We start from the raw sequence: 23,681 nt of genomic DNA on the forward strand, positions 1-23,681 counted from the left end.
CTTACAGGTATTGTATATTTGTGTACATCAGGATGTATTTTAAAAATAGCTTTGTTGTTTTGTTCGTGTTTCTTCTCTGTAGAATTGCATACAGGCTTTAGGGCTCAAAAATCACTTTCATAGTAAATATGTTGTTTGTTTAAAGGAGTGGAGAAATCTGAAGCAGAAGAGAGATGAGAATTACCAAAAGGTGATGTGTTGCTTAGTCCACCGTTACTTGACTTCCATGAGACAGAAGATGCAGAGTACGGATCAGGCCACTGTGGAAAACCTCAATGAGCTGCGGCAGGATTTGTCAAAATTCCGGAACGAAATGAGAGACCTGCTTGGCTTTCGAACTTCTAAATATGCTATGTTTTATCCAAGAAACTAAGGCCTAACTTCTGAACAAAAGGTGTGTGCTTTTAGATACCCATAGGTGAAAGTGTTGACCTAATTCTGTTGCCAGATCATATAGACAAGAAGATTATTGCACAAAATATGCGTTTGCATGAGTTTCAGCTTGGTGCCCAAGTGGTCAAAATGAATGCAAAAACAGATACACTAATTTTCTTAACCTCTTAACTTGGTGTGTATATAAAATTTGTATATAGGAGTTTTTTAAATGTTCCTCAGACTGTCTGTGGCTGTCAGGTGTTAGAGCTTCATAACTAGCACAATGTGTTTCTTTCTTCTATTTTTGCTGTTTGTTCTTTTTTGATACTTGTTTTTCAAGTTGTGGGAGAGGATAGGCTTTTTAAATGAAAATTCAGCCTGTTTATTTTTAATAGAAAAGCCAGAGAAAGAAAAATAGAAACTTTCCAGCACAGTTGGAAATTATGTATGACTGTAGGTTACAGTGCATGTGAAGACTGTATGGCTCTGAAAGAGACAGTTCTAGTTTTGTACATTAACACTGACTGTAAGCTAACATTTATAGGATATAGCAAATCAAATCATGAAGACTTGTCACTTTGTGGGAACACTGACATTTTGAACACAAAATAGATCAGCCATTTCATAAATGTTTATGGTTATGTGTAAGACAATCAAACCCTGCTTGGATTTTTCAGCAGTGCCTCAATAGTACATTTTATTATACATTGTGGTAGGGTTGGGAACAGAATTTAAAAATTAATCTATGAACATTCAGTGTTTAGTATCTTGGGTTTTTAAAATCTAGGTAAATCATTTGGATTATTAAAACCTGTGATTTCATGAAAATGAGGTGGAGCACATGAGTGCTATTGTTTGCAGTGCTGAACAATTCCTGTGAACCATTCTACTCTTCTTTCTGTGAGGTCATTGAGTCTTGTCATTGCAGAGATGTACTTTAGAAGGGTCTGCTTGACACAGGTTTTACACATGCTACTTTTAAATTTGGTTTTCTTTTTTCCTGTTTTTTACCAGAATCGTTGCCAAGCTAGACTTTTTTTTTATGTCTGGTATACTGTGTTTTGTGAAAAAATTTTATCTGACTTTGCTTACAATGGACAGTAAGGGCTTTGTGGATTTTCTGTGCTAGAGGGTCCTATATGGCTTTATATGCTTATATATAATTCAAGCTGACAAACTGTAAGTGAGAAATGTGAGATTCCTGTATTTTTAATTATAAAGTATATTTATGACAGCTGAAGGATTGATTGACAGTTTGACTGTTAGGATGGTGCTCTTCTGAAATGGTCGTGTGTCCGGAAGGCGCAGGTAGCCATTGTGGTCTTGGACTACAGTTGATTTTGGGAGATTGACGGAGTGGGGGCTTACATGAATGTTTACTTTTTTGAAGGAATTCTTATAAAACTCTTTCTTGTAAAGGTAATATATTTTCCATACTATGAAATGATGTATTTCTGAACTAGGTTTTAATACTCTGCTTCCAGAAGTGTTATAGTATAAAGGGATCCTGATATGTGTTGGCTTTTCATGGGAATAGGAAATTAACCTCCTGGCTCAAAGCAAAGAGGATCACTGAGTTTTGTATTTGGACTGAGATCTCATGTTTGAATAATGCACCAACATAAAACCTATGTGCTGTGTACGTTATGTATATTCAAGAAAGGAAGCAAATAAAAGCTCTTGGAAAAATATGGTTGTATTAGTATTTGTCATATTGCAAACACATTATATTAGTTATCTGAACTGTTATCAGTAGATCAGTTATATTGAAAGTATTTTCTTTGTCATGTTGAGGTAATAGGTTTAAGGAAGGTAGCTGGTGTTAATGTGTTCCTGCCTTTTTCCTTCTGGACCCAGCCTGTTTGGTTCATTGAAATGGCTTCATGCAGTGCCATGAAGTGATGCTGGTTCCCAGCTGGGTTGGATCCCAGATGCACCATCAGCTGTTTGGCACTGGGACTGTTAGTTCTGGGAACCTGGGGTGATGACAGCATGAATGAAGGAGCTAATGGAGCTATTTCTGAGTGCTTTTCGTACCTTGAGCAGGGTCCATCAGAGCTAGCTTGGTCAGTGTCCTGTGGCACTGTGTTCTACTACAGTGTGGATGGCCTTAGCAAGAACTTCAAGGCTCTTGGGGGTTTTGGACTGGGAGCTCCCAAGTTTTTGCTTGTCACTGAAATACAAACGTGCAGAATGAGAAAGTTTCTCTGCCATGCCTCAATTCTATGACACAATACATCTCTATTTTATTTGAAAGCTGCTGTGCTCTTCTGATCTATGTGGCTGCTAATCAGTGCTGAGTGCTCTGTATTCAATTATGTCTCATCATTTTGATTTTTCTAGTTCACATGTGTTAAACATGCTATTGCTTTCTCATTGTGCAGTTTAATACTCAAGATCTCACTTGTGCACACTCCTAGAGTAATTCTAGACAGGCACAGAAACAAAATTTCACATATAAAAAAGAAGCTGGAGTTTAGTTTGCTAGAGGATTCAGAGTTTCCTTGTACAAATTTTTCTGCAAGTCATGAAAGGAGTAAGTAGAGTTTTTGAGATAACTGGAAAAGGTTTTACTTCCCTCTCATATTAATGGTGGTTTTGTCTTAGAGTTAACTTTGCTTTGATAAATGAAAAATTGAGATGACAATTTTCATGACTGCATTTGGAGCAGGAAGGTCAAAATCACTGATTACTGAAAGTCAGCTTACTTTATGCTCTTGCTGAACTATGGTCTTGTTATTTCTGTAGAAATTATTTCAGAAATTGGGATTAGATAATTTTGAATTGTTTGGTTCCAAGTGGATTTCAAATGTTTGAAGTTTACAGTCACTATGAACTGGGTTTAAAAACTTGTAACAGTTGTTACCTGTGTTTTGAGAAAACTGGCACTGCTCCATGTTCATCTGTTCTCTGTTTCAGGCCTAGTTCTACCAGTGCATTGATTTGGGAAAGGAACTGGTGTAAAGGGAGTGTTGAGAAGGGCAGGCAGGAGCTCTCACTATCTTCCATTTGGCAGACTATGAGTAAGCTGCCAGACCTTTCTTGCCTCACTGAAAAAAGCTGTGTGACAGATGGGCATGTCATCATAAATAAAAATAGAATGTTGTAGTTCAGGACAGCTCCGAGCATTGATTTCCACATTGCTTTTCCCCAGGCTGCCACCAAGAAACACAGAGAGCACTGTGCATAGAGTCCCTTAGTTTGCGTAGGAATTAATGCTGGAAAATTAAAATTCATATTTCAGAGTTTTAAAATTACAAAACTACATCTGCTTTGCAAACAAATGTTGCTGTTGGTTCCAAAGAGAAATGCTGCTTGGCTTGGTCAGTGGGGCAATGTAATCTTTGAAGTGTGGCTGCAGCACGGAGGTGTTGGATGTGAGCTGCCAGCACAGCCTCTTTGTACCTCTGTGCCTCCCTCTGATCCTTTTATCCCCAGCCCAGCTACCCATAAAGTCTTTGGAAGAGAGGCTGCTGTGCTGCAGAGCTGCAGTGCCTCTGGGCATTATGTGTGAGAATCCATCAGTGAAGACAATGGCAATCTGCATTCCCCTGCTGGAATAAGCACTGGTACTTCCAGTAGGGACTGTGTATTTCATTGGTTTCCTGCCCGTGGTCACATTATACAAAGAGCTCTGGTCTGGTATTTATATACAAGGAAAATAAAAACTTAAAGGGATCTTAGATTCTATATGAACCTTACCACCACTAAATTAATTCCTACCCTCCTTTACTTTATTACCTTACAGAACTTACTAGTGACATTTACTAAGTAGTCATCAAAGGAGAAAAGTGTGGTGTTGTTTTACAGCTGTCTAATTCTTTGAAGAGTTCCTGTTCAGATCAATGATTCACTGACTTCCATGCAAGGAAAATCAGACCCTTAATCAGCAAGGAAGTGTAGTGTCAGTTACAATGTGCAAGGCCCAAACCATCAAAAGCATGAAATGATCAAAAAACAGTTTCTATATTCAGCTGCCCCACTTTATAAATAATGAGTAACTAGTTGGTGTATCATTTAATCTTAAAATATTTTATAAAGCACTGATAATAATGCAGAAACGCATGTAATAAAACAACTTTAGAGAAAAAAAAGCTAAGTTAAACTAAGTTGCTATAAATATTGCACTTAGAATTCTTATTTTACATACAAAACTCCTTAAAAAATTGGACAGTTATAAATTAACATCTTCCGAGTAATTGGAATTTGTATGTTTGAAATCAGATGGCTGTGCTGCAAATCTTCGGCTTTCAGCCTTAGCAGGGTCTGTTCTCATCTTGTACAAGTAAAGATTTCACTTTGTGCCAGTGCTGATGTGGACAGGAGGGAAGGAAGAGTCGGTGTGGTCATACTGCTGGCAGTCAGTTGCATTTCCATGACTTATGCTAAGTTAAATGATTTTTCAAGACAGATGACAGAATGCAGCTGCAGAGTTCAATTTTGACATGTTTTGTTTTTCAAGGCATTTAGGATCTTTGAGTTCTTAGTCTTAAAGCTCATGACAAAGCTGTTGGGAAAGATTTTGCCTCTACCATCTTCTTCTACCTGGCCCATGATGATGTAGTTTAAACCTAGAAAGGAGAGAATGAGATTACAAGACAGAAATCTGGGACATCATTTGGTAAGTACAGTTCTTCACCTGTGGTTTCTGTTCATTTCACTGTTTGCTACCAATGCCTTGCAATATTTTTTCCTTCCTACCTGCAACATTTAGTCCCTTACCCATCTTCCCCATGCATGTTACACCACAAACTATAGTTATGTGAAAATCAAGCAGATACACAGCTAAGTGTCTATTACATAATTAAATATATAGGGGACAGTCTTTAAATGTAGACTGTCAAGTGAGTCTGAGAAGTGCCTATCAACACTGGATAGCCTAACCACTGTCAGCCAAGGTGGAATATGTCTCATTAATTTTGAATATTTTCACATTTGCTCAGCTTGTAGGTTAATGCCCTTAAGCGATAATGCACTTAAATCTTTTCATTCCCTTTCCCTCCCTAGAGATATAAATATTTTCTAGATATGTGCAGAAGCATTCAGGGAAGTGGTAAGACCTGACTTTGGACAATTCAATTGGATCTGTGTATTTTTATGCCTTAGAAGGGTTGGGGATTTGCAGTGTCTTGGGCTGGAAAGAATGGCATCACAGGGGTATAAACAGAAAAGTTCAGATACTAAGTAATGGCTCTTAAATAATTCATTGAGATTTAGGATGAGAAATAGAAGTGTGTGGTTTGGAGCCACAAATCTGCCTACAAGGAGACAGTTTGTTCCACCAAGGACATTATTATATCTCCCACTGTGGTAGTTTTCAGATAACTAAAGGCAAAAGCTAATTTCTGATCATGATTTTTCACTTTGTTACTGCCCACTTTGAGTTAATATGCTTAAGCACTGGTAATATCTGGAATGGTATCAGGGTTTTTTTGGTGCTTATTAAATTATTTTGACTGTTTCTTAATATGGCTCTGTTTCTGTTCTCATGTTCTACCTGTTTACTTATAAAGCAGAGCTAAAAACAATTTTATTTTTTACTTAGTTACTTCAATAAAAAACACTCCCAGTTATTTCTTTTAACACCATTATCACAATCAAGCGGAATTTATGTTGGTTGATCTCTGTATTATTTAAGGTAACCTTTAGTAGTACTGGCTGTTTGCAGATATAAAGTGGGCCTAATACTATGAGTATTTCTGTAAAGCTGTAAATACATTCAGAAGATACACAACAGTAGAACTTGTTGATGTCTGCCATTTCCTGTGAGATACTGCTCTTCTAGGTTTAGCAGGCTATTGTCCTTCCCTTCTAAACAACTGTGTATAAAAACTAGTTCCAAAATAGATACATGTCAACACAAAATCTCTCAGCTTCATCTGAGAGACCCAAATCAGATTTTATCTTGCATCACACGACTTCTAAAGAAAAAAAGTTTTTCAAACTCTTGTGATCTATGTAAGCCTATTCCTTTTCCATTAAAACAGAAGAATGCAATAAACGCCTGGATTATTGGTTATTTTAAATTGATTGCAATACTAACTGCTGATTATAGAAAAAACCACAGTAATTTTATTGATTTTTGTGGCCATATTTCAAACAGTACCTTTTACGATGGTTATCTTTTATAAACACACAAAGCAGTTATTACTGTGTACTTACCTCTCCTGATGAGAGGACACTGCTTACACATAACAAGAATCTTGGCACTCATATTCTTGCCAGCTTGTTGGATTGCTAAATTTCCCTCCTTATATACATTAATGATGGATACTGTTGCATGCAGACTGCCAGCCCGCGTTACTGCTGTGATTACAGTTCCAGTTATTACTAGAAGAAAAGACGTGAAATATTTGGTACATTTTATTATTATTATTATTATTATTATTATTATACATAATTTTTGAGATATCATAAAAACTTATTAATTATGGAAACAAACAGTACTGGGAGAACTTACTAAAAATATGAGTGTCACTGCTAGTAACTAACTCACTAGTGTCAAATGTTGGTGGCACCAAATATGAAATTGTTCTACAAGGTGTCAGTCTTGTGCAAGCCCAGTTCTCTGATTTCAATTAAGCAGTACAATTTGATACTACTTTTAATGAGTCATTTTGGAATTGAACTGAAATTGAATTGAAACTCTTCTAGCCAAAATCTGAATTCCCAGCTCTCTCACACTCCCAGATGAGTAGCAGGGAATAGTTAATGCCCTAAGAACTAGATTTTGATCTGTCTGAGGCCCAATACAAACTTACTTATTTCAGCTGAATGTAATTACAGATTTGACCACCATATCGCCCAAAGACCTCTTAGTATGAAAATCAAGATACTTTCTTTTCCCTAGGATGACTAAATTAACTGGTAAACTAATCTTTATTTATCAAAAGAAGTGGTTATTTGTATTAACAATTTGGTTTCTTCTCAGGTCATCTTTTTAAATCAGATATTCTGTCCTAGGATAATTAGATCTTCAATCATCAAGTATGTACAGCCAGATTTATTTTACACAACTGCATAATCCACATTTTGGGAGTTCGTAAATTTGTACATTATCTTCCTTTAATGCAGAGCTTTTTTCCCAGTTCAATCAAGAGAGAACTGTGGTTGTTAAATGCTGGGCATTGCAGCTGTATTTCTAGAAACAATAAAATGAAATGCATGATGAAAGAGAAATAGTTACTATTTTCTAAAATCATAAAGTTTGCAAATAAACTTAGAATAAAATATATTCTGTGAACAACAGGCTTCCTATTCTTACCTTAGGATATGCTTGCATTCACAGTAGCATCTAAAGTATTTTTACTCTAACTCCTGTCACGGAAAAGACTGAAAAATGTCAAGTATTTGACAGAAGATGAGAGAGAAGAATGGGATTTATTACTGTGCTGCTAGAGGAAAAAAACAAGCTTTATACAGTATCATTTACCATGAGGCTCAAGAGCTGAGGTGTGGTCAGTAAGAGGAGACCATTTATGGTTTGGATTTTTCCCCTGCCTGTTTCTTTTTGTGTTGGTCCAGCCTGTAGTGGCTGCAGATTGGAAGAGGTGGTCAGGGGTGGGAGGGGCTGCCCTGAATCCACCCTGCCTCAGGGTACAGCCACAGCCCTCCACTGCTGCTTGGGCATCATCAGGCAAAGCTGCCCTCATATCCCTCAGATTTCCTCAAATCTCATGGGATTAGCAATGCAGGAAGAGACAGTCAGCTTAAAATGAAAAAAGGGTGGTGGCAGGGAGTTTTCCCATCAAATTGCCAGGCATGTCATAGGGGATTAAAAAAATTGCAGTATTAACATGGGGAAATAGCCTGACACATAAGAGAATAGATGAGCAGTGACAATGCCATGCTAATACACAGCAGACACCGTTTCTCCTGATTCACTTTTGTCTGTGTACAGATAGAAGTGCTTGGAAGCTTCCATCCCTTCTAATTTCTTTTCAAAGTATTTTGGAAGTCTATACACTGTATTGTGGAACAGTCAGCAGGTGCAGCATGACATGTATTGGCTGGTTACAGAAAAGAGAGATGACAATACAGTAACTGAATCAATGAATCTGGGGTTATCTTACACTGTTATTTGCTTCTCTGATTGAGAAGATATGTTTGTCTCAGCTATCTGTGCAGTGCCTACTTCAGAGTATCTCCAAGAATGTACTGAGTGAATCACAGATACTAATGTCAGAGGCATACATAAGGTGGTGTAAAAATATTAGCCTATATATTAATGGCAACTCAGAACTACATCTGGGAAAATTTCCTTGAGTCTAAAAACACAGTAGAAAATGAATAATTAAAATGAAACTTTCCTTACCAAAGTTGCTTGAACAATAATTGCTTTCCAGAGTCCCACTCCTTTTACACTTCTGCTGGCACAGAGCAACTGTAGGTTTCACAACTTTTTGAAGAGCAAAAAGTAAATTGAAATTGAAATTAAATATTTGATACAAATGAAAAGCACTATGTTCAAAAAAAGATAAGAAGAAAGATGAATAATCCTGATGTATGCATGAACTAGACCTAGCATTTCAGGGGATGAGCACCACAGTAACAATATTCCTTTTCTCTGCTGTCACCTCCAGTCATTGTCTTTTCACGTGTCTCAGCTGTGTCTGTTCTAGTGGCCTGAGAGAATGAGATGTTACTCAAGATTTGTGTGGCATCTTAAATCTGTCACTGCTGTTGCCATACAGCCCTAGTAGAACATCTGAAGTCCCACAGCATGATATTACAGTAACACTTCTGAGGGAGGGGGTGCCCTTTTATTGGAAATTACCATACTGTGATGAAAGGGATCAGAGTTCAAATTCCTGACCTTTTTTCCCCGAATTTTTCACATACCTTCATGTCAGGCAGTGTTGTGCAGTTTTTCTTCATGGCATTTTGAAACACAATGTTTGAAGTATGTATTTAACATTAGGGATTGACACTTCCTTTCTGAAATTGAATGCTTTGTTTATATACAACTGAATACACTTGGCATCTTTTTCCCACTTAGGTGGATGCTCATAGTCTCTGTACATCATTCCATGTAACATATTGGGATGCAGAACTTTCAGGTTTTTATGGTCCTTTCAAATTTGTTTGGAATTAGTCAGTGACATAGGTATGGGAAACATGGAGGTGACACTGACAGATTTAAAAGGAACCCCACAGATCCCTACATAGGCTTAACTTCCAAGAAAAACTAAATTAGCTATGACAAGTATCTTTGCAGTTTTTACTTAAGACTGGAGCATTTTGCAGAAGTTTTATTCAGCCTATATTTTTTGAAAAATAATTTCTGACTAACTTTCAATCAGTAATTTATGCTTTTATACTTGTAATTCTTTTAAATTGAATAATTTTCTAATTTTCTAAGAGTGAACTAAATTTATATTAAAATTACTTTGCCTTTAGTGCAATGGCCATGACTGTTAGAAGATCTGTCCTGCTCATTGTTTTGCCTTTCAAATCCAAAGATTAAAGGTTGGGCTTCATAGTTTTTTACTTATTTTGGGCTGGTTTTTCCTTTTTTTTCTCCAGTCTTCTTGGTATTTGAGTCTTTAGAAAGTTAAATGCCTCCCACAAGGAAAAGGGTTTTAAAGAGCAAGTTACTATGTCAATGGTACAGGTCTGGCAAGTGCTTCCAATCTCAATGCTACACACAGCACAGCAAAAATTAAGAATTTGATGTTCCTTGATTTAATGTTCTTTCAAGCTAGTGTTCACAGTAGGAGGTTAGGAAACCCAGCAAGTAGATGAGTCCCAGGTGCATACCAGCATGGTAGCTGCCAAAAATTTATTGAGGTGCTCTGATTTTTCTAGATTTAAAACTGGGATTATGTGTTACAAAATAGTCTTGTCTGGTCCTTTTAGGGCATTTTTTCTTTTTTTTAGTCTAATATATTTTGGTTGGTGACCAGCTTTCCTATGACTTGTCAGCAGAGGCTGTCTATTGTTTGTAAGGAACTATAGCAAAACATGAACTAGAGAAGAACTGAAATAAAAGTTGAGTTGCCTACCACTTTACATGTAGGCACAATGACAGGAAAATGCATTACTTCATCCAGTGATAGAAGGAAGTCAAATACCTCACTACAGGTATTGGATTAATCTTCATTACTTATACAAATGTATTTATAGCTTTTATTTATTTCTGCAAGTACTAATATTTTTACGTTACATAAAGACTGACGTAATTCTTGAAAGAGCCTACTAAAGTTTAATATTTTATTCATGCCTAGAGTTCTGTACAAGTTTAAACAGCTCTGATTTGCAAGATAATGAGATGAGTCTCTTTGAACTGGACACTTCTGAATGCAAATGACTCCTCAGAAATTTAAGTGAACTGTAGAGGTTTGGTTTGCTTTGGATTGTTTTGAAGATCAGAAATGCCTACACTGTGCAAAACTGATCACACCTTGAAAGGACTTCTTATTTCTATCTGCCTGACAAGTCCTTTTGAACTCTTTGCCTCTGTTGTCTTCCCTCAGATGAATCTGCATGTTTTTATTTTCTAACACTGATGCTGTCATGAAGAGTGATTTGGAGTTAATTGGTAAAATTCACCTCTCTTGCTTGTGCAAAACCCTGAAAAGGGTTATTGACAGCCTGGGTTACTTGAGAACCAAGTGTTTGAACCAACGTCGTTAACAAGTGCTTTAGAGTGAAGAAGAGCTGAATTATTTATGTTAGAGTCACATCAGGATGATTTACAGGTCACTGTGATTTCATTTTTTTAATGTTTATTTTCATCTCTTTTAAAGACCTTCATTAGCAGTACTAAACCACCACAGCTTCTTGGTTTCCTGCCAACAAGCCATTGCTGCTCTGATTTTTGATTTGTTTTGAGTACAAATCAGGTTATGTCTTGCAAAAATATCATAAATAATTTGGTTTTCTGCTATAATTGTATCTGAAATGCCTCACATTCAGGTTATAGAAATTCTAAGAATTTATCCCTTCAAGATCTCAGTAATGAGGTATTTTTGGCAACACCTTCAGAGAAATCCAGCTCTGATCTTTCATATAAGCTGTCTAGTCTTAAATATAAAAGGAAACTTATTTTTAGTGAAACATATTTCTCTGTGAGTTCCAATCCCTGAATATTTTCAAATAAAAATTATTCTAGGAGGGTGACAGGGTGTTGACATAACATGAAGAGGGCTCAGGTGGCTTCCATACCTATTTTGCTTGATCTTAATAACTACATAAAGAAAAACACAGTAAGATTTTTACATATCAATTTGTATAGAAGAAAGAGTTCCTTTAAATAAAACTATTTTCTGAAATATTCAGAACTTTTTAGTGAAAAGAAATTAGATTATCCATTCTTCTACTGAATGTGCTAGTTAACTACCCAAAATTGAGAAGAGACAGGAAAACTCTCTTAGGTTGAGTAAGTTACTTTTACACTGAACTCTTGCCTGGATAGATTTCCTTTAATAATGTTAAGTGGATTCTGCCTTGAGTAAATTCTGGTACTCTCCTGAGTATATGAATTTTAATTAATTCCTTCAACATTTAAAATTCTAACAAACTATAAAACTTGATTTTTAAATATAATTTCTGTTTTGTATTTGTGTAATTCTCTCCTTGTTCTGGAATAATTAATTTTATAGTAAATTAAACAAAGCCAGTAAGACTTACTTGAGGTAGCAGGGACTGTTGTGGTTGTAGGCGGAGCTGTAGTTGTGGGTAACTTTTTTGGTCTAAATTTATAATGGCCAATAAAACCATCAGCTGTTAAGCTTAAATCAGACAAAAACTGAACGAGCAACTCATTTTTCTCAGACAGAATAGGCCTAAAATAGAAAACAAAACCAAAATATTTCCATTCTTTCGCATGTCAAAGCCAAAAAGCATTAATAACATTTTTTTTAAAAAAAGTCCAACACTCCAGACTAATACTGAAAAATACATGTTTTTTGTCTGGCATGCCACACACTGGTGTTTTGAGTATGAAACTCCTTTCTATTAATCACCTAAAACTCTGATTCTCAAAGTTTATGTCAATATGCATATTGTTTAATTCTTCTGTGTCACTCCATTGCAGACTTCACTTAAATGAAATGGAAGGAGTCAGATTAGGAAAGTGGGAGAATACATTGAAGAAATCCTCAGTACACAGGGGAAGTAAGTAAATGGGGTTTTTAAAATTTTGGTATTGTTTTATGAAAAAGATATTACACAATTAGAAGGGCTATGAAAATTCATGAAATAGGGGTTTCTGCAACTCTTAACCTACCAAAAATAAAATATTTTGGGTTATTATTTCTGTGGGCTCACTTTTTGTCAATGATTGGATATTGATTACCAAGGACTTCCTCAAAATACTTAATGAGGTCTTTGAAGCAAAAACTTGTCATTGTTTCCCATTTTTTTGGCAGAGTATCAGAAATCAGTTTAGTCTGATGGCCAGGTCTGACATAACCACAAGTAAGGAGCTGGTTAACTGGAATTCTCCGGATGTACAGCTGCCATGGGGGTTGCCCAGATTAGACCTTCCTTGCTGCAGTATTGACACAGCCTGTGGACACAGGAGGGCACTGATTATCAGCTGCCAAGAGCTTTGTTCTGCTTCCTGAACACCAGGACTACAAGGCCAAACCTGAAAAATCTGACCCAGGCTGTGCATCCTGTCCTTTTAAAAAGGGCCAAGAGGAAAATGAATCAGATAAAGTGAGGAATGAGCCAAGAGGCTAGAGAGCTCAGCTGGATCTTTGTACTTCAGTACCTATAATCAAAATATACATACTAAGTTAATGTTTAGCTACCATTACTATCAGTAACATTGGGATTGGCATTGGTGGTGTTACACAGTGGTCTAAAGAGGCTGGTGGGACAGGAGAGAACAGGGGCTGGAGCCAGGGTTAGTCATCGAGAGAGAGAAAATAGAGAAAACCTAGAGAGAAACAAGGTACTAAGCAATTTTTACATGTTCAGTTGGAGGTAGACAACGCCATTTTTAATTTAAAAATTAAAATCTTTTAGAAGCCTTGGACAGAACTGTTAGCAAAATGACACATAGTGGTAGTGAAGTTCACAACTAGAGGAAGTTACTTACGCTGGGGGACTGTCTCCACAGTACTTCCCAATTCTTTTAGCATCATTGATTTCCCCACCATTGAACACTGCAACATAGTCATATCTGCAGTAGTTGTCTCTCTCCACATCAAACTTCTCGAACTTTAACTCTATTAGCTATAGGGAAAATGGAAAGAACTTATTAAGGTTTTGGCATGCAGAATTTATTAATACTTCTTGTAGTAAGTGACATCTGCATATGAAGTGCTATTTAATATTTCTTTAAATAAAGGAAAATTCCTTAATCCACTTAATTGTAAAGTATTTTAATCCACATGACTTCTCCAACTAATAGTTCAGCATGTGACTAATATTCTGTACAATGTTTTCTTCTCAAATGTAGGCGAGTGAATGTCAGTAGGTGTTAGGTGTTAAATGCTCTTAAAATAGCTACAGCAAGTGTAAGGAACAGAAAAGGAGCTTTTAATGTCATTGCATCATTCAAGATACCCTAAAGAAAAAGCAAAGTTGATACGAGGTGTTTCACTGACTTCATTAACAGCAGGGCCTAAATCACTGTTGTTGCCAATGCTGTGTATACTTGATGCAGAATTTAAAACATTAGAAATTAAAATGTTGATAAAAAGAAAATTAGCAGATACTAAGACTAAACCCAAGAGAAAGTAAGTACTTAAAAGAATAGGGTTTCTGTGACAGATTTCTATAATTGTTGAGGCTTTACAAGTCATAAATGTGAATGTATCATTCTGGTATGTCCAGTACTTATGCTAGTATCTCCAACGACTTTTATTTATGGAATATTCTACTCAAGGAAAAAAAAAACCAATGTACAAAAACCCAGAAATGGAATCCAGAACTCTGAAATGAAGTCCTGTGGATGACTCTGTCAGTCACGTGTGGCAAGGAAGGGAAACACAACCTAACTTCTGCATGGAAACAGGGGTAGTAAATGCATTTAAGTTTTTTCTTTAGATGAAGCACAACAGCATTTAAATCACCTTTCCATAAAGAGCACAAGTAAGACTTGAATGACAAGACTGATTTGTGCTGATTGTAGATCAACCTTTATAAAAATCTGAGTTAAAGATGGCATTAAATCTTCTAAGACTACACAAAGAAATAGAAGTAATTTGTACATGGCATGTACTTTATTTGATTACTGACATAGTAAAAGTTATCTTGTTCTACGTTCATAGTAATGATAGCCTGTTACCACCTGATGTCTTAGTCTTGCTTGGATATAGTTTTGCATTATTAAGATTTTTAAGGCATAATTTTGTTTCCCACAAAGTGTGAGTAACCTTGGGGGACTTGATTTCAGAGATGACTAACAGGCTAGTTTCAAAACCCTCAGTATCATGATGAAAAAGTGCACTTTAAATGGAATACCCATCTGAATAACATGCTTGTGATCAAAAAAGATGGTATAGAAAGAAGTAATGCAATTGGGAACAGAAATGCTAAATTTTTCCATAGCAGGCAAAACAGCAGGCCAATAGTATCTACTTTACTATTGTTCAGTAAGTGCACTTGGCACTAATAAGTGTTTCATGGTAGAATAGAAGCTCTTCATGATCAGGAGAAGCTCCTTCCTCTCTGTAATAAATTAAAATAATTTAACGATTATAAGCCGCACTGAGTATAAGCCGCATTTCCGGGTGCCAGCAACTTTTCGTTCTTTGTCCATATATAAGCCGCACCTGATTATAAGCCGCACTTTGGGTTCAGACCAAAATTTTAGTCAACATGGTGTGGCTTATAATCGTGAAATTACTGTAATTACTGGCTTGTATTTGAAGCAACTAAACAAGAGTTCGTTGTTTTATTGCTCACATATTTACAAAAAGGAAATAGAGACAATGCCACCTAAATTCTAGCAAATGGAAGACTGGGGAGCTTGCTCTGTGTGCTCAAAGCGAGATGCTTCTACTTCATAGAAAATGGCTTTCATCACTGTAAAAATTCTGCTTTTTTTCCATGCAAACAACCACTGTTGCAGTACATGAATAATACATATTTGGAAACAGATAGATTTATGGAATAGAATCATCAAAAGGCACAGGATATAATGCCCTTATTTTTATGCTGATATAGCCTTTCTCAAATCTTCTCTGTGAGCTTAGGAAAAGTTCTTAGGCTTATCTAGAGACATTTAGAAAGAACCAAAGTAATGTGCAGTTTACAGATAAAAATCACTGCCTATCTATAGGATTATTAAATGACCTGCATCTAGCAAACAAGGAATGTGAATTAAAAAGGACTACAGGAAAGACTAAGCTGACATATTGCTTCAGTTCAAGGGAGGAACTGTCTTGGTAAATGGAAAAGTAGGAAAGATCAGAAGAATATGTTTATCTGGGGCAGCTTTTTTTATTTCAAGGATTAGTCATGAGCGGAAGATGAAGAGAAAAGTCATCTTTATATGTAAATGAATTTTAGAACCTGGAGGTGGCAAGAAAAGCAACCTACCAAACATGCTTGTCAACCAAAACATTCAATCATTGTAGACCTCCTGCTAAGATACAGAGCAGATGGCTCAGCAGCAACCAGAAAATGTGCAGCCAGGATTGAGATTTGCCCTACAGTGTAGGGAACATCCTTGTGTTTGCCATGGCACAAGAGCCCTCTCAGTCTGCTGTCACATCTCCTCAGCTCTTAATGAAGCAATAACATAGGCTCTCATGGCATCTGGCTAATTAAACAAGCATGTTATGCGACGGAGCCTATGAAATATGAAATAAAACAAACTGCTTTTATTAAATTCCATCAGTTCTACCTGGGTACCTCAATAATAAACTGCAGCAACACCAAAAATGCTCAGACGTTGTTAGACTTAAATGCAGCATTGGTCATCATCATGGTTGGTGCTGAGATGATTACCTGCCCTAACTTGCATGGTATCTTTTGAATTAAGAAAATAATTTTTAAACTCTTCCTGGCTTAAAAGCCTCAGCAGTCACGGATGCTTTAATGGGTTTCGTTTAGGGGAGTGTGCCAGTGCAGGAAGCACAGGAGTCAGCGAGGCCGGAGCGGGGCTGCGCTTGCTGCCCTGCCTGGCCCAGTGTGCGGCCCTGTGTGCGGCCCTGTGTGCCGGCCCGGTGTGCGGCCCAATGCCGGCCCTGTGTGCGGCCCTGTGTGCCGGCCCGGTGTGCGGCCCAATGCCGGCCCTGTGTGCTGCCCTGTGTGCGGCCCTGTGCGCAGCCCGGTGTGCCAGCCCTGTGTGCGGCCCTGTGCGCAGCCCGGTGTGCCAGCCCTGTGTGCGGCCCTGTGTGCGGCCCTGTGCGCAGCCCGGTGCACCAGCCCTGTGTGTGGCCCTGTGTGCGGCCCTGTGTGCCGGCCCAATGCCGGCACTGTGTGCTGCCCTGTGTGCGGCCCTGTGCGCAGCCCAGTGTGCCAGCCCTGTGTGTGGCCCTGTGTGCTGGCCCGGGCCCGGGGCAGAGTGGGCAGCCAGCTGCTCTGAGGTGCCGGTCCCCGCAGGCACTGCAAGCTGAGCTGTGCGGCAGGGCGATGGCAGCACCTCACCTGGTTCTTCGGAGCCACGATGTGCCAGGAACAAGTGACTCCCGCGGGGTAATCCCTCTCTGGCCAGTTGGGCGTGTAGAAGGTCCCCGATGGCTTGTCCAGCCGTCCCCCGCAGTACTGGTCCCCTGCAAGGCAGCACAGCGAGACCCTGAGCACAGCGAGACCCTGAGCACCCTGAGATCCTGAGCACAGCGAGACCCTGAGCACACTGAGATCCTGAGCACAGCGAGACCCTGAGCACAGCGAGACCCTGAGCACAGCGAGACCCTGAGCACACTGAGACCCTGAGCACAGTGAGACCCTGAGCACAGCGAGACCCTGAGCACACTGAGACCCTGAGCACAGTGAGACCCTGAGCACAGCGAGACCCTGAGCACACTGAGACCCTGAGCAGAGCGAGACCCTGAGCACAGTGAGACCCTGTGCACAGCGAGACCCTGAGCACAGCGAGATCCTGAGCACAGCGAGACCCTGAGCACACCGAGACCCTGAGCACAGTGAGACCCTGAGCACAGCGAGATCCTGAGCACAGCGAGACCCTGAGCACAGCGAGACCCTGAGCACACTGAGACCCTGAGCAGAGCGAGACCCTGAGCACAGTGAGACCCTAAGCACAGCGAGATCCTGAGCACAGTGAGACCCTGAGCACAGCAAGATCCTGAGCACAACGAGACCCTGAGCACAGCGAGACCCTGACCACAGCCGTCCCTGAGCTCCGGGGGCCGCCGCAGCCGGGGCCGGCCCTGAGGCGCTGCAGGTTCGGCCAAGGGGCCCAGCCCCGCCAGGCGATGTCTGCCACAGCCCCGGCCCAGCCCTCCACCTCGGGTGCGGGCACCTCTGAGAAAACACAGCCAATAAACGGCAGCAAAACAGAGAGAGAGAGGCATTCCTGGAAACACTGGGGCTGGATGGGTAGGAGACCGCAGGTACTGCAGGAGCCATCCCCGCAGCCCATGGGGCAGCAATGGTGGGACGGGCATTCCCAAAGGAACTGCAGCTTGTGCAGTGTTCTTGAGGGAAATAGGTCTTTTTCTTCTGTATCTCCTGCCCTCAGTTCCAGATTAAAACTCCACCAGGTATGTAATCGTTACTTAGGCTTATATATTACTATACTATCACTATATTACGATATAATATTACTATGAATCTTCTTATTACATTAACTATAAATTAATAAGAATTCTCAGTTAATTTCCCAGGTCTTGGTCAGAGTGTTTTAATATATAGTTCAAGAAGTTATCGATACAAGGTTACAACTGGAAGGCCTGATAAATTATTCATCACCTGCACTGTCTCTGATATCATATCAGCAAGAGCCTTGAAAAGAAGTCCCTAACTAAGGCAATACCACCTCCCTGTGACTGGTCATACTCTTCCCAAACACCAGGCAATGCCTTTATGTCCAATAATGCCTGATGAATTTTGCTTTGGTATGTTTTTGTAAGTGTTTTTAAACCAGGGTAGAACCAGACAATCCACAATATCTCCTGGCACAGTGTTCTACTGCTTCACAGGTCACAGACAAAAATCATCCTCTCCTTTCCTTTATAGCCACTTGCTCATCTTTTGTATTTTATATTGAAAGAGATAGACTTGGTCCCCAATCACTTTCTCCACAGCAGACATGGCTTTAAAGCCCTCTCCTACAGTCCCTTTGACTTTCTCTTTTCCAGCATGAAGTTCATGCTGTGCAGTTATCTTTGTGTATGTGATGTTCTTCTAACTCTATGATACTTGTCTCTGATTCCTTCTGATAATTTTATCCTGTTCAGTTCTGAGATGGGAGCATCAGAAAAAGATGCTTTTATTGGAGATGTACATGCGTTATGGATTTATAATGGTGTAGTTTTTTGTTGTTATTGTTTGGTCTTTATTTTATTTTCTGAAAATTGTTAAATTTCTGTTTCTTTTCTGATACCTATCAAGCACTGGATCAACGCTCAACTGCTGTTTTCATAAATTATCTATTTTAAACCTAACATCTCATTCCAAAACTGTAACAGTCAATTCAGAACCTGCTATACTGTACACAAAGGTATGGTATTTTTCCCTTATTTGCAACATTTATTTATATTGAATTTCATCTGCCCTTGTAATGACTAGCTATTACCAGTCTACTATTAGATGCAGTTCTTCCACTACTCTTAGACATGTCAGCCTTTCTCTTTACTACTTCATGAACTCAGATGGCTAAACAGTTACATTTTGCTATTTGCTAAGCAAGGCAATGAATAAATATGTTGAATAGCACAATCCTTAATATCTCTAGCACCACATCTTTTTAAGCTTTAATGTGGCTCTGCACAGAGCTGAGTTATATTTGTCTTCACCACATATAAAATGGTTATTTACCTCTTTCATGTGGTTCTGCTGCAGAAAACTTTGCAATGAATCCACTTCCAGCAGTGTTAGCGTCTGAAGTCATCTGCACCAACATTTTATTGCTGCTGGACACAAGGGCACCTGGTTTCAGAGTACCACAGAACCTGCCAATGCGCTGTCCATTGGTGTGGCCGCTGTAGATATCCACAAAATCATACCGGCACAGATTGTCGCTTTCCAGGTCTAAATGCCGAAAAGAAAGAACCACCACTTTTCCCTCTGGGACCTGCAGAGAGAGGGAGGGAGGAAGGGATGCATCTGGAGTGTGACCATGTATCTATCAGATCCCATTGTTTCTGTGACTGTTTTCATACCTCCTGTCAGATGAGCTCTTTTTGTCAACTATCTTCCAGGCAAAGCAGTTTTTAAAGTAACTTGGATTAATCCTAAATACAAAGCTCTTGACCATCTCTTGCCATTATCTTATTTCTGATCCAGAGTATCATCTAGTCAGGTTCAGGCAGTTAATTATAAACCAGTTCAGCTTGGTGTGTTTCTCTTATTTTCTGCTGAAAGTATAGAATCAGCCATGCAGCTCCCTGCCACCAAATAAGGTCAGGAGGACGACATTAATATGAAAAAAAAACGGAACAAGCAATTTACCATTTTAAACAAACAAAATGGCCTCTCTTTCTCATTTGTGTTACCAAGTTTCATAGTTTGAAGGATTTATTTTTTATCTTACATTTATAAATAAAATTGGAAACTTTATGGCTAACACCGTACAACCCTAATATTTAGTTACTGGAATGGCTGCAGTGAAAGAATTATATTTGGAAAGACAATGTAAAACTATAAACAGAGAATTCAAAAGAACCATTAGTGGGTGTCCTCAATATAGAAGAGAGTTTTGTTTTCTGAAACATCTGAGGAAGCATAACACAGGGTAAATCTTACATGCCTGCATCTGTGGACATTGCAAAAGAGACAAGAATACAGAGAAGGGTGTAAATTAAGACAACATACTAGTTTACAAGGAGGAGAACATTTCCTGGGATACAGTTACAAGCTTTCAAGAGAAAATGCAGCATCCTGAGAAGTGAAAAAACTGTTCTAATAAAGCATTTAATGCTGTGTAACAGAACTGAAGAGGGAAACAATATTTTAAAGTATAGAGAGACCCTAGACAGGCAAGTGTAATTATCTGCATTCAATCCATATCATGGTAGAGTGGTTAGCTATTAAAATAATTGCAGCTGTTCTGCTTTACTGAGACACTACTATAATTTTCTGCTTTAAACACACACTTAATATATCTGCATTAAGTTCATATTTAAGCCACGTTATTTAAGAGTTCATGAATTTTTTTCATTCCTTAACAGTGAATCATTTTAAAACACTGGTTTGAAATAAACTAAAACTAAACTGTTCCTATATGAAATTTTCAAACTGTTTTAACACTGAGTTTCAACAGTTAAAAATTGCTTGTCAAGTATAGATGAAAGTTCTAGAAATTGAAATGACTACTTTAACCCACAGAAGATACTGATAGAGGCAGCAGCTCTAGATGTACTGAAAAATGTGCTGTGTTCAGGTTACTCATTCATGTGGCTGTTTTTCTGTCCAGTGCTGAGACTAATCCTGCAGCAGGACAGACTTCTGCTTGAGCTGTTCTTAGCTGCCCAGGGTCCATTGCACACTGCCTGACCAGCTCCACTGCAGTTCCTGCTGCTGGTTTCAGAGAATTTTCCTTTTAAGTTCAAAGTTCTCTCAAAAATGCATTCAGGGCCCCTGTGCTGATACACATCACTGCTACTACTACAAAACCACAACTTGCCCAATCTTGAATTTGTTACTTGAATCACTGCTCTCATATCTAAATCTGTTATTGCATTCACTTTTCTTCTGGTCTGAATCACTAAGGAGCATTAAGGCTTGGTCATTTTAACAGAAAATAAGCTAAAAAAAATTTGGTATTCCTGCCAGAAGACCTGAATATTATTTATGGTTATACCACAAATACTGTGTGACTGGACAAGTCAGTTCAGAAATGCTGACAGTAAAATTAGTTAGATAAAGTCAAATTTAGGCAGTAAGATGACAGAAGCCCTTTTTTCCCAGAAGTGTGTATGTAAAATAGCATATGCTCTTTTGGGGTAGGTAGAACAGTCATTTTCATAAGTTTGGTGTGACAGGATGCAAATGGGGCGACTTTTAAAGGTTATCATGTTTTAAAATAAACTATCATGCCTACAGTTAAATTTGTCTAACATAGTCCACAACAGTGTCTTGCAGTTGTGGCTAAAACTTGCCTGTCTTTAAGATATTTCCCCTTTTCCTTCCCCTGTTTTTGAAAGCTGAGCAGAAGTTGCTCTAACATATTAGATTAAACAGTTTTATCAATCCTTACGACATTTTTCCCTTCTTTCTTAGCCTGAATTGCTTCTTTGAATATACCTGCTCCCTCCCAGAGTTTGAAGAAGGAAGTGGAAATGTGAGATGTGGCTGGTTCTGGGGTAAGGAAAAGTCTTTGTCCTTGCAGAATTGCACTCAGATTTAGCCAAGTGGTGCCCCTCAGTAATGCTGATGGTGCCCATTGACAGCTTTGTCCCAGGAGTGCATTGACCCAGCACTGCGCTACTCCCACCAGCCCCAAGGCACTCACTCCTGCCCCTGGACATTCCACTCTTTAGCGCTGCCTCATGGGGACAGAGGGAAACAGGACGTGGAGCAGACCCTGCTCAGGAGGGAGAGGACACTGCAAAGCTGCCCAACCACAAACTGCAGCCAGCCATTCACTCAAGTCTTAGGTTTTCTGGTCCATGCTATCAGTCATCCTGTGCAGTGTTGTGTTTCCTTCTTCTCTCTCCACCACTGGCTATGCTATACTATACAGCATTACACTTTCTAATTACATTTCATTGTAGCTTTTAATCTTTGCTTCTGTCAGTTTAATCTATTTGAACTTGGTCAAGACTGTTCCCCATAGATGTACTGACTTCTGTTTCATGACAATCTGTAAAAAAAGGTGGAGGAAAAACTCAGCCACATGGTCATGGAGTTTAACAAGGAGCCTACTGCAGGTTTTAGTTGTCTGAATAATCCTTGCTCTAGTTTATCTGAATTTGGGGAGGTAACTTATTTAGAGAAATGTGGCAGGTCCTCAATTACTACTTACTGCTATTACTTCTGTTCTGAAAATATACTTGCTTATTAAAATATTTGTCATTCCCAAAAATAATACATTTGTTCCAGTATGTTAAATCAGTTAGAATGTTGTGGTCTGAGTAGATGACAATCAGAAGTGCAGAAGATGGTGGTTCCACATTCTGGCAGCAGCTGTTCCAGTTTGCAGCTACTCCCAAGAAATCTTGTGCTAAATACAGGCATCTTTGCAAAACTCTACTTTTCTTTGATTTCTACCATTTTGCTTCTTAAATGTTGAGATCTAATGTGCTAAAATCTGCCAATGATTATCCCTGGACATTTAAAATATTGTTCCATGAGAAACACGGGGGAGCAAGCAACGGCCAGCATGACTCAGTATTGTTTACTTTGAGCCACATCTGAGCCTGATGCAGTAAGAACATGGGATACCTCAGAGGAAGAACTGGAAGGAATTCAGTTCTTAAAAGAAAAGAAAAAAAAAAAAGAGGGAGGAGTCAAAGAAAAAATGATGTGATGCTTCCTCTGCAGGGTGTGCCTTATTTTTGTTTTATCCATCCAGCTGATATCTTTCAACAACAGAGGCACTTCATCCTCTGCCTCTCCTTGTCACAAAGAGGGCAGCTGACCCATACTCACTCTCAGCTTCCCTTCATTTTAACTCCATGAACTTCTTTAGGTCCAAAAATTATAATGCTAAACTAACACGAAGGATGCCTTACTCCTATGGAAGGCTAAAGAAATTTTTAGAGGGAATTCTTGTAGAGCGTAATTCCCTAAAATCATCTGTGTAGTTTACTAATGTCTTCAAAAGGGCATGATTATTCCACATATACAGTATACCTCAAAATAAGGTCCTGAGATGGTTTTTGGTTATCATTCATTGCAGATATTTCATATGATGTTAATCAAAGTTGAGTTATCTTTAAATTCGTGAAGCTGTTTTTCTGTAGTTTTTCTGACTGAATACAAAGCCCTCTTCATCAAAATTACGTGGTTTAGACTATTTACTTTGAAAATAATCTTTCTGGGGGAGGAAACCCCTTAAATGCCAACTTTCATAAATATATTTTGCCTAACTTTTAAACTTATTTTGATACATGTTTAATACAAAAATGCTGCTTGTATGTTTTGCTATAGCAGTCCCAGATAGAGCTGAAAAATACATCAGCTACCTGCAAACCAAATGTATTATTTCTCTGTACTGAGAATGAATGTGGAAGCTATTTAGAGTTATATTCTGGGAAGAGCTATGATTTCTGTCTAGT

At 38.7% G+C, this 23,681-nt stretch overlaps 2 protein-coding genes and 1 long non-coding RNA gene across 3 annotated transcripts in view; 2 read left to right on the top strand and 1 right to left on the bottom strand.

Annotated features, from left to right (window-relative positions):
- TRPC1 (transient receptor potential cation channel subfamily C member 1) overlaps positions 1 to 2,066 on the top strand; it is an 18,077-nt gene extending 16,011 nt beyond the window's left edge. The window contains exon 13 of the mRNA XM_033068201.2: positions 146 to 2,066. Within this exon, the coding sequence (XP_032924092.1) occupies positions 146 to 373 (228 nt within the window). The 3' untranslated portion in view covers positions 374 to 2,066. The remainder of the gene's footprint in view (positions 1 to 145) is intronic.
- Positions 677 to 23,681, bottom strand: part of PCOLCE2 (procollagen C-endopeptidase enhancer 2) — a 27,723-nt gene continuing 4,718 nt past the window's right edge. The window contains exons 3-9 of the mRNA XM_033068202.2: positions 19,279 to 19,534; positions 16,927 to 17,051; positions 13,424 to 13,560; positions 12,007 to 12,161; positions 8,690 to 8,773; positions 6,538 to 6,705; positions 677 to 4,946 (exon numbers count right to left, since the gene is read on the bottom strand). Coding sequence (XP_032924093.1) covers positions 4,810 to 4,946; positions 6,538 to 6,705; positions 8,690 to 8,773; positions 12,007 to 12,161; positions 13,424 to 13,560; positions 16,927 to 17,051; positions 19,279 to 19,534 — 1,062 coding nt within the window. The 3' untranslated portion in view covers positions 677 to 4,809. The remainder of the gene's footprint in view (positions 4,947 to 6,537; positions 6,706 to 8,689; positions 8,774 to 12,006; positions 12,162 to 13,423; positions 13,561 to 16,926; positions 17,052 to 19,278; positions 19,535 to 23,681) is intronic.
- LOC117000541 overlaps positions 21,690 to 23,681 on the top strand; it is an 18,514-nt gene continuing 16,522 nt past the window's right edge. The window contains exon 1 of the long non-coding RNA XR_004418811.1: positions 21,690 to 21,764. This is a non-coding gene — a long non-coding RNA (uncharacterized LOC117000541). The remainder of the gene's footprint in view (positions 21,765 to 23,681) is intronic.

This window comes from Catharus ustulatus, chromosome 10, assembly GCF_009819885.2.
Source record: "Catharus ustulatus isolate bCatUst1 chromosome 10, bCatUst1.pri.v2, whole genome shotgun sequence".
NCBI classification, from domain to species: domain Eukaryota; kingdom Metazoa; phylum Chordata; class Aves; order Passeriformes; family Turdidae; genus Catharus; species Catharus ustulatus.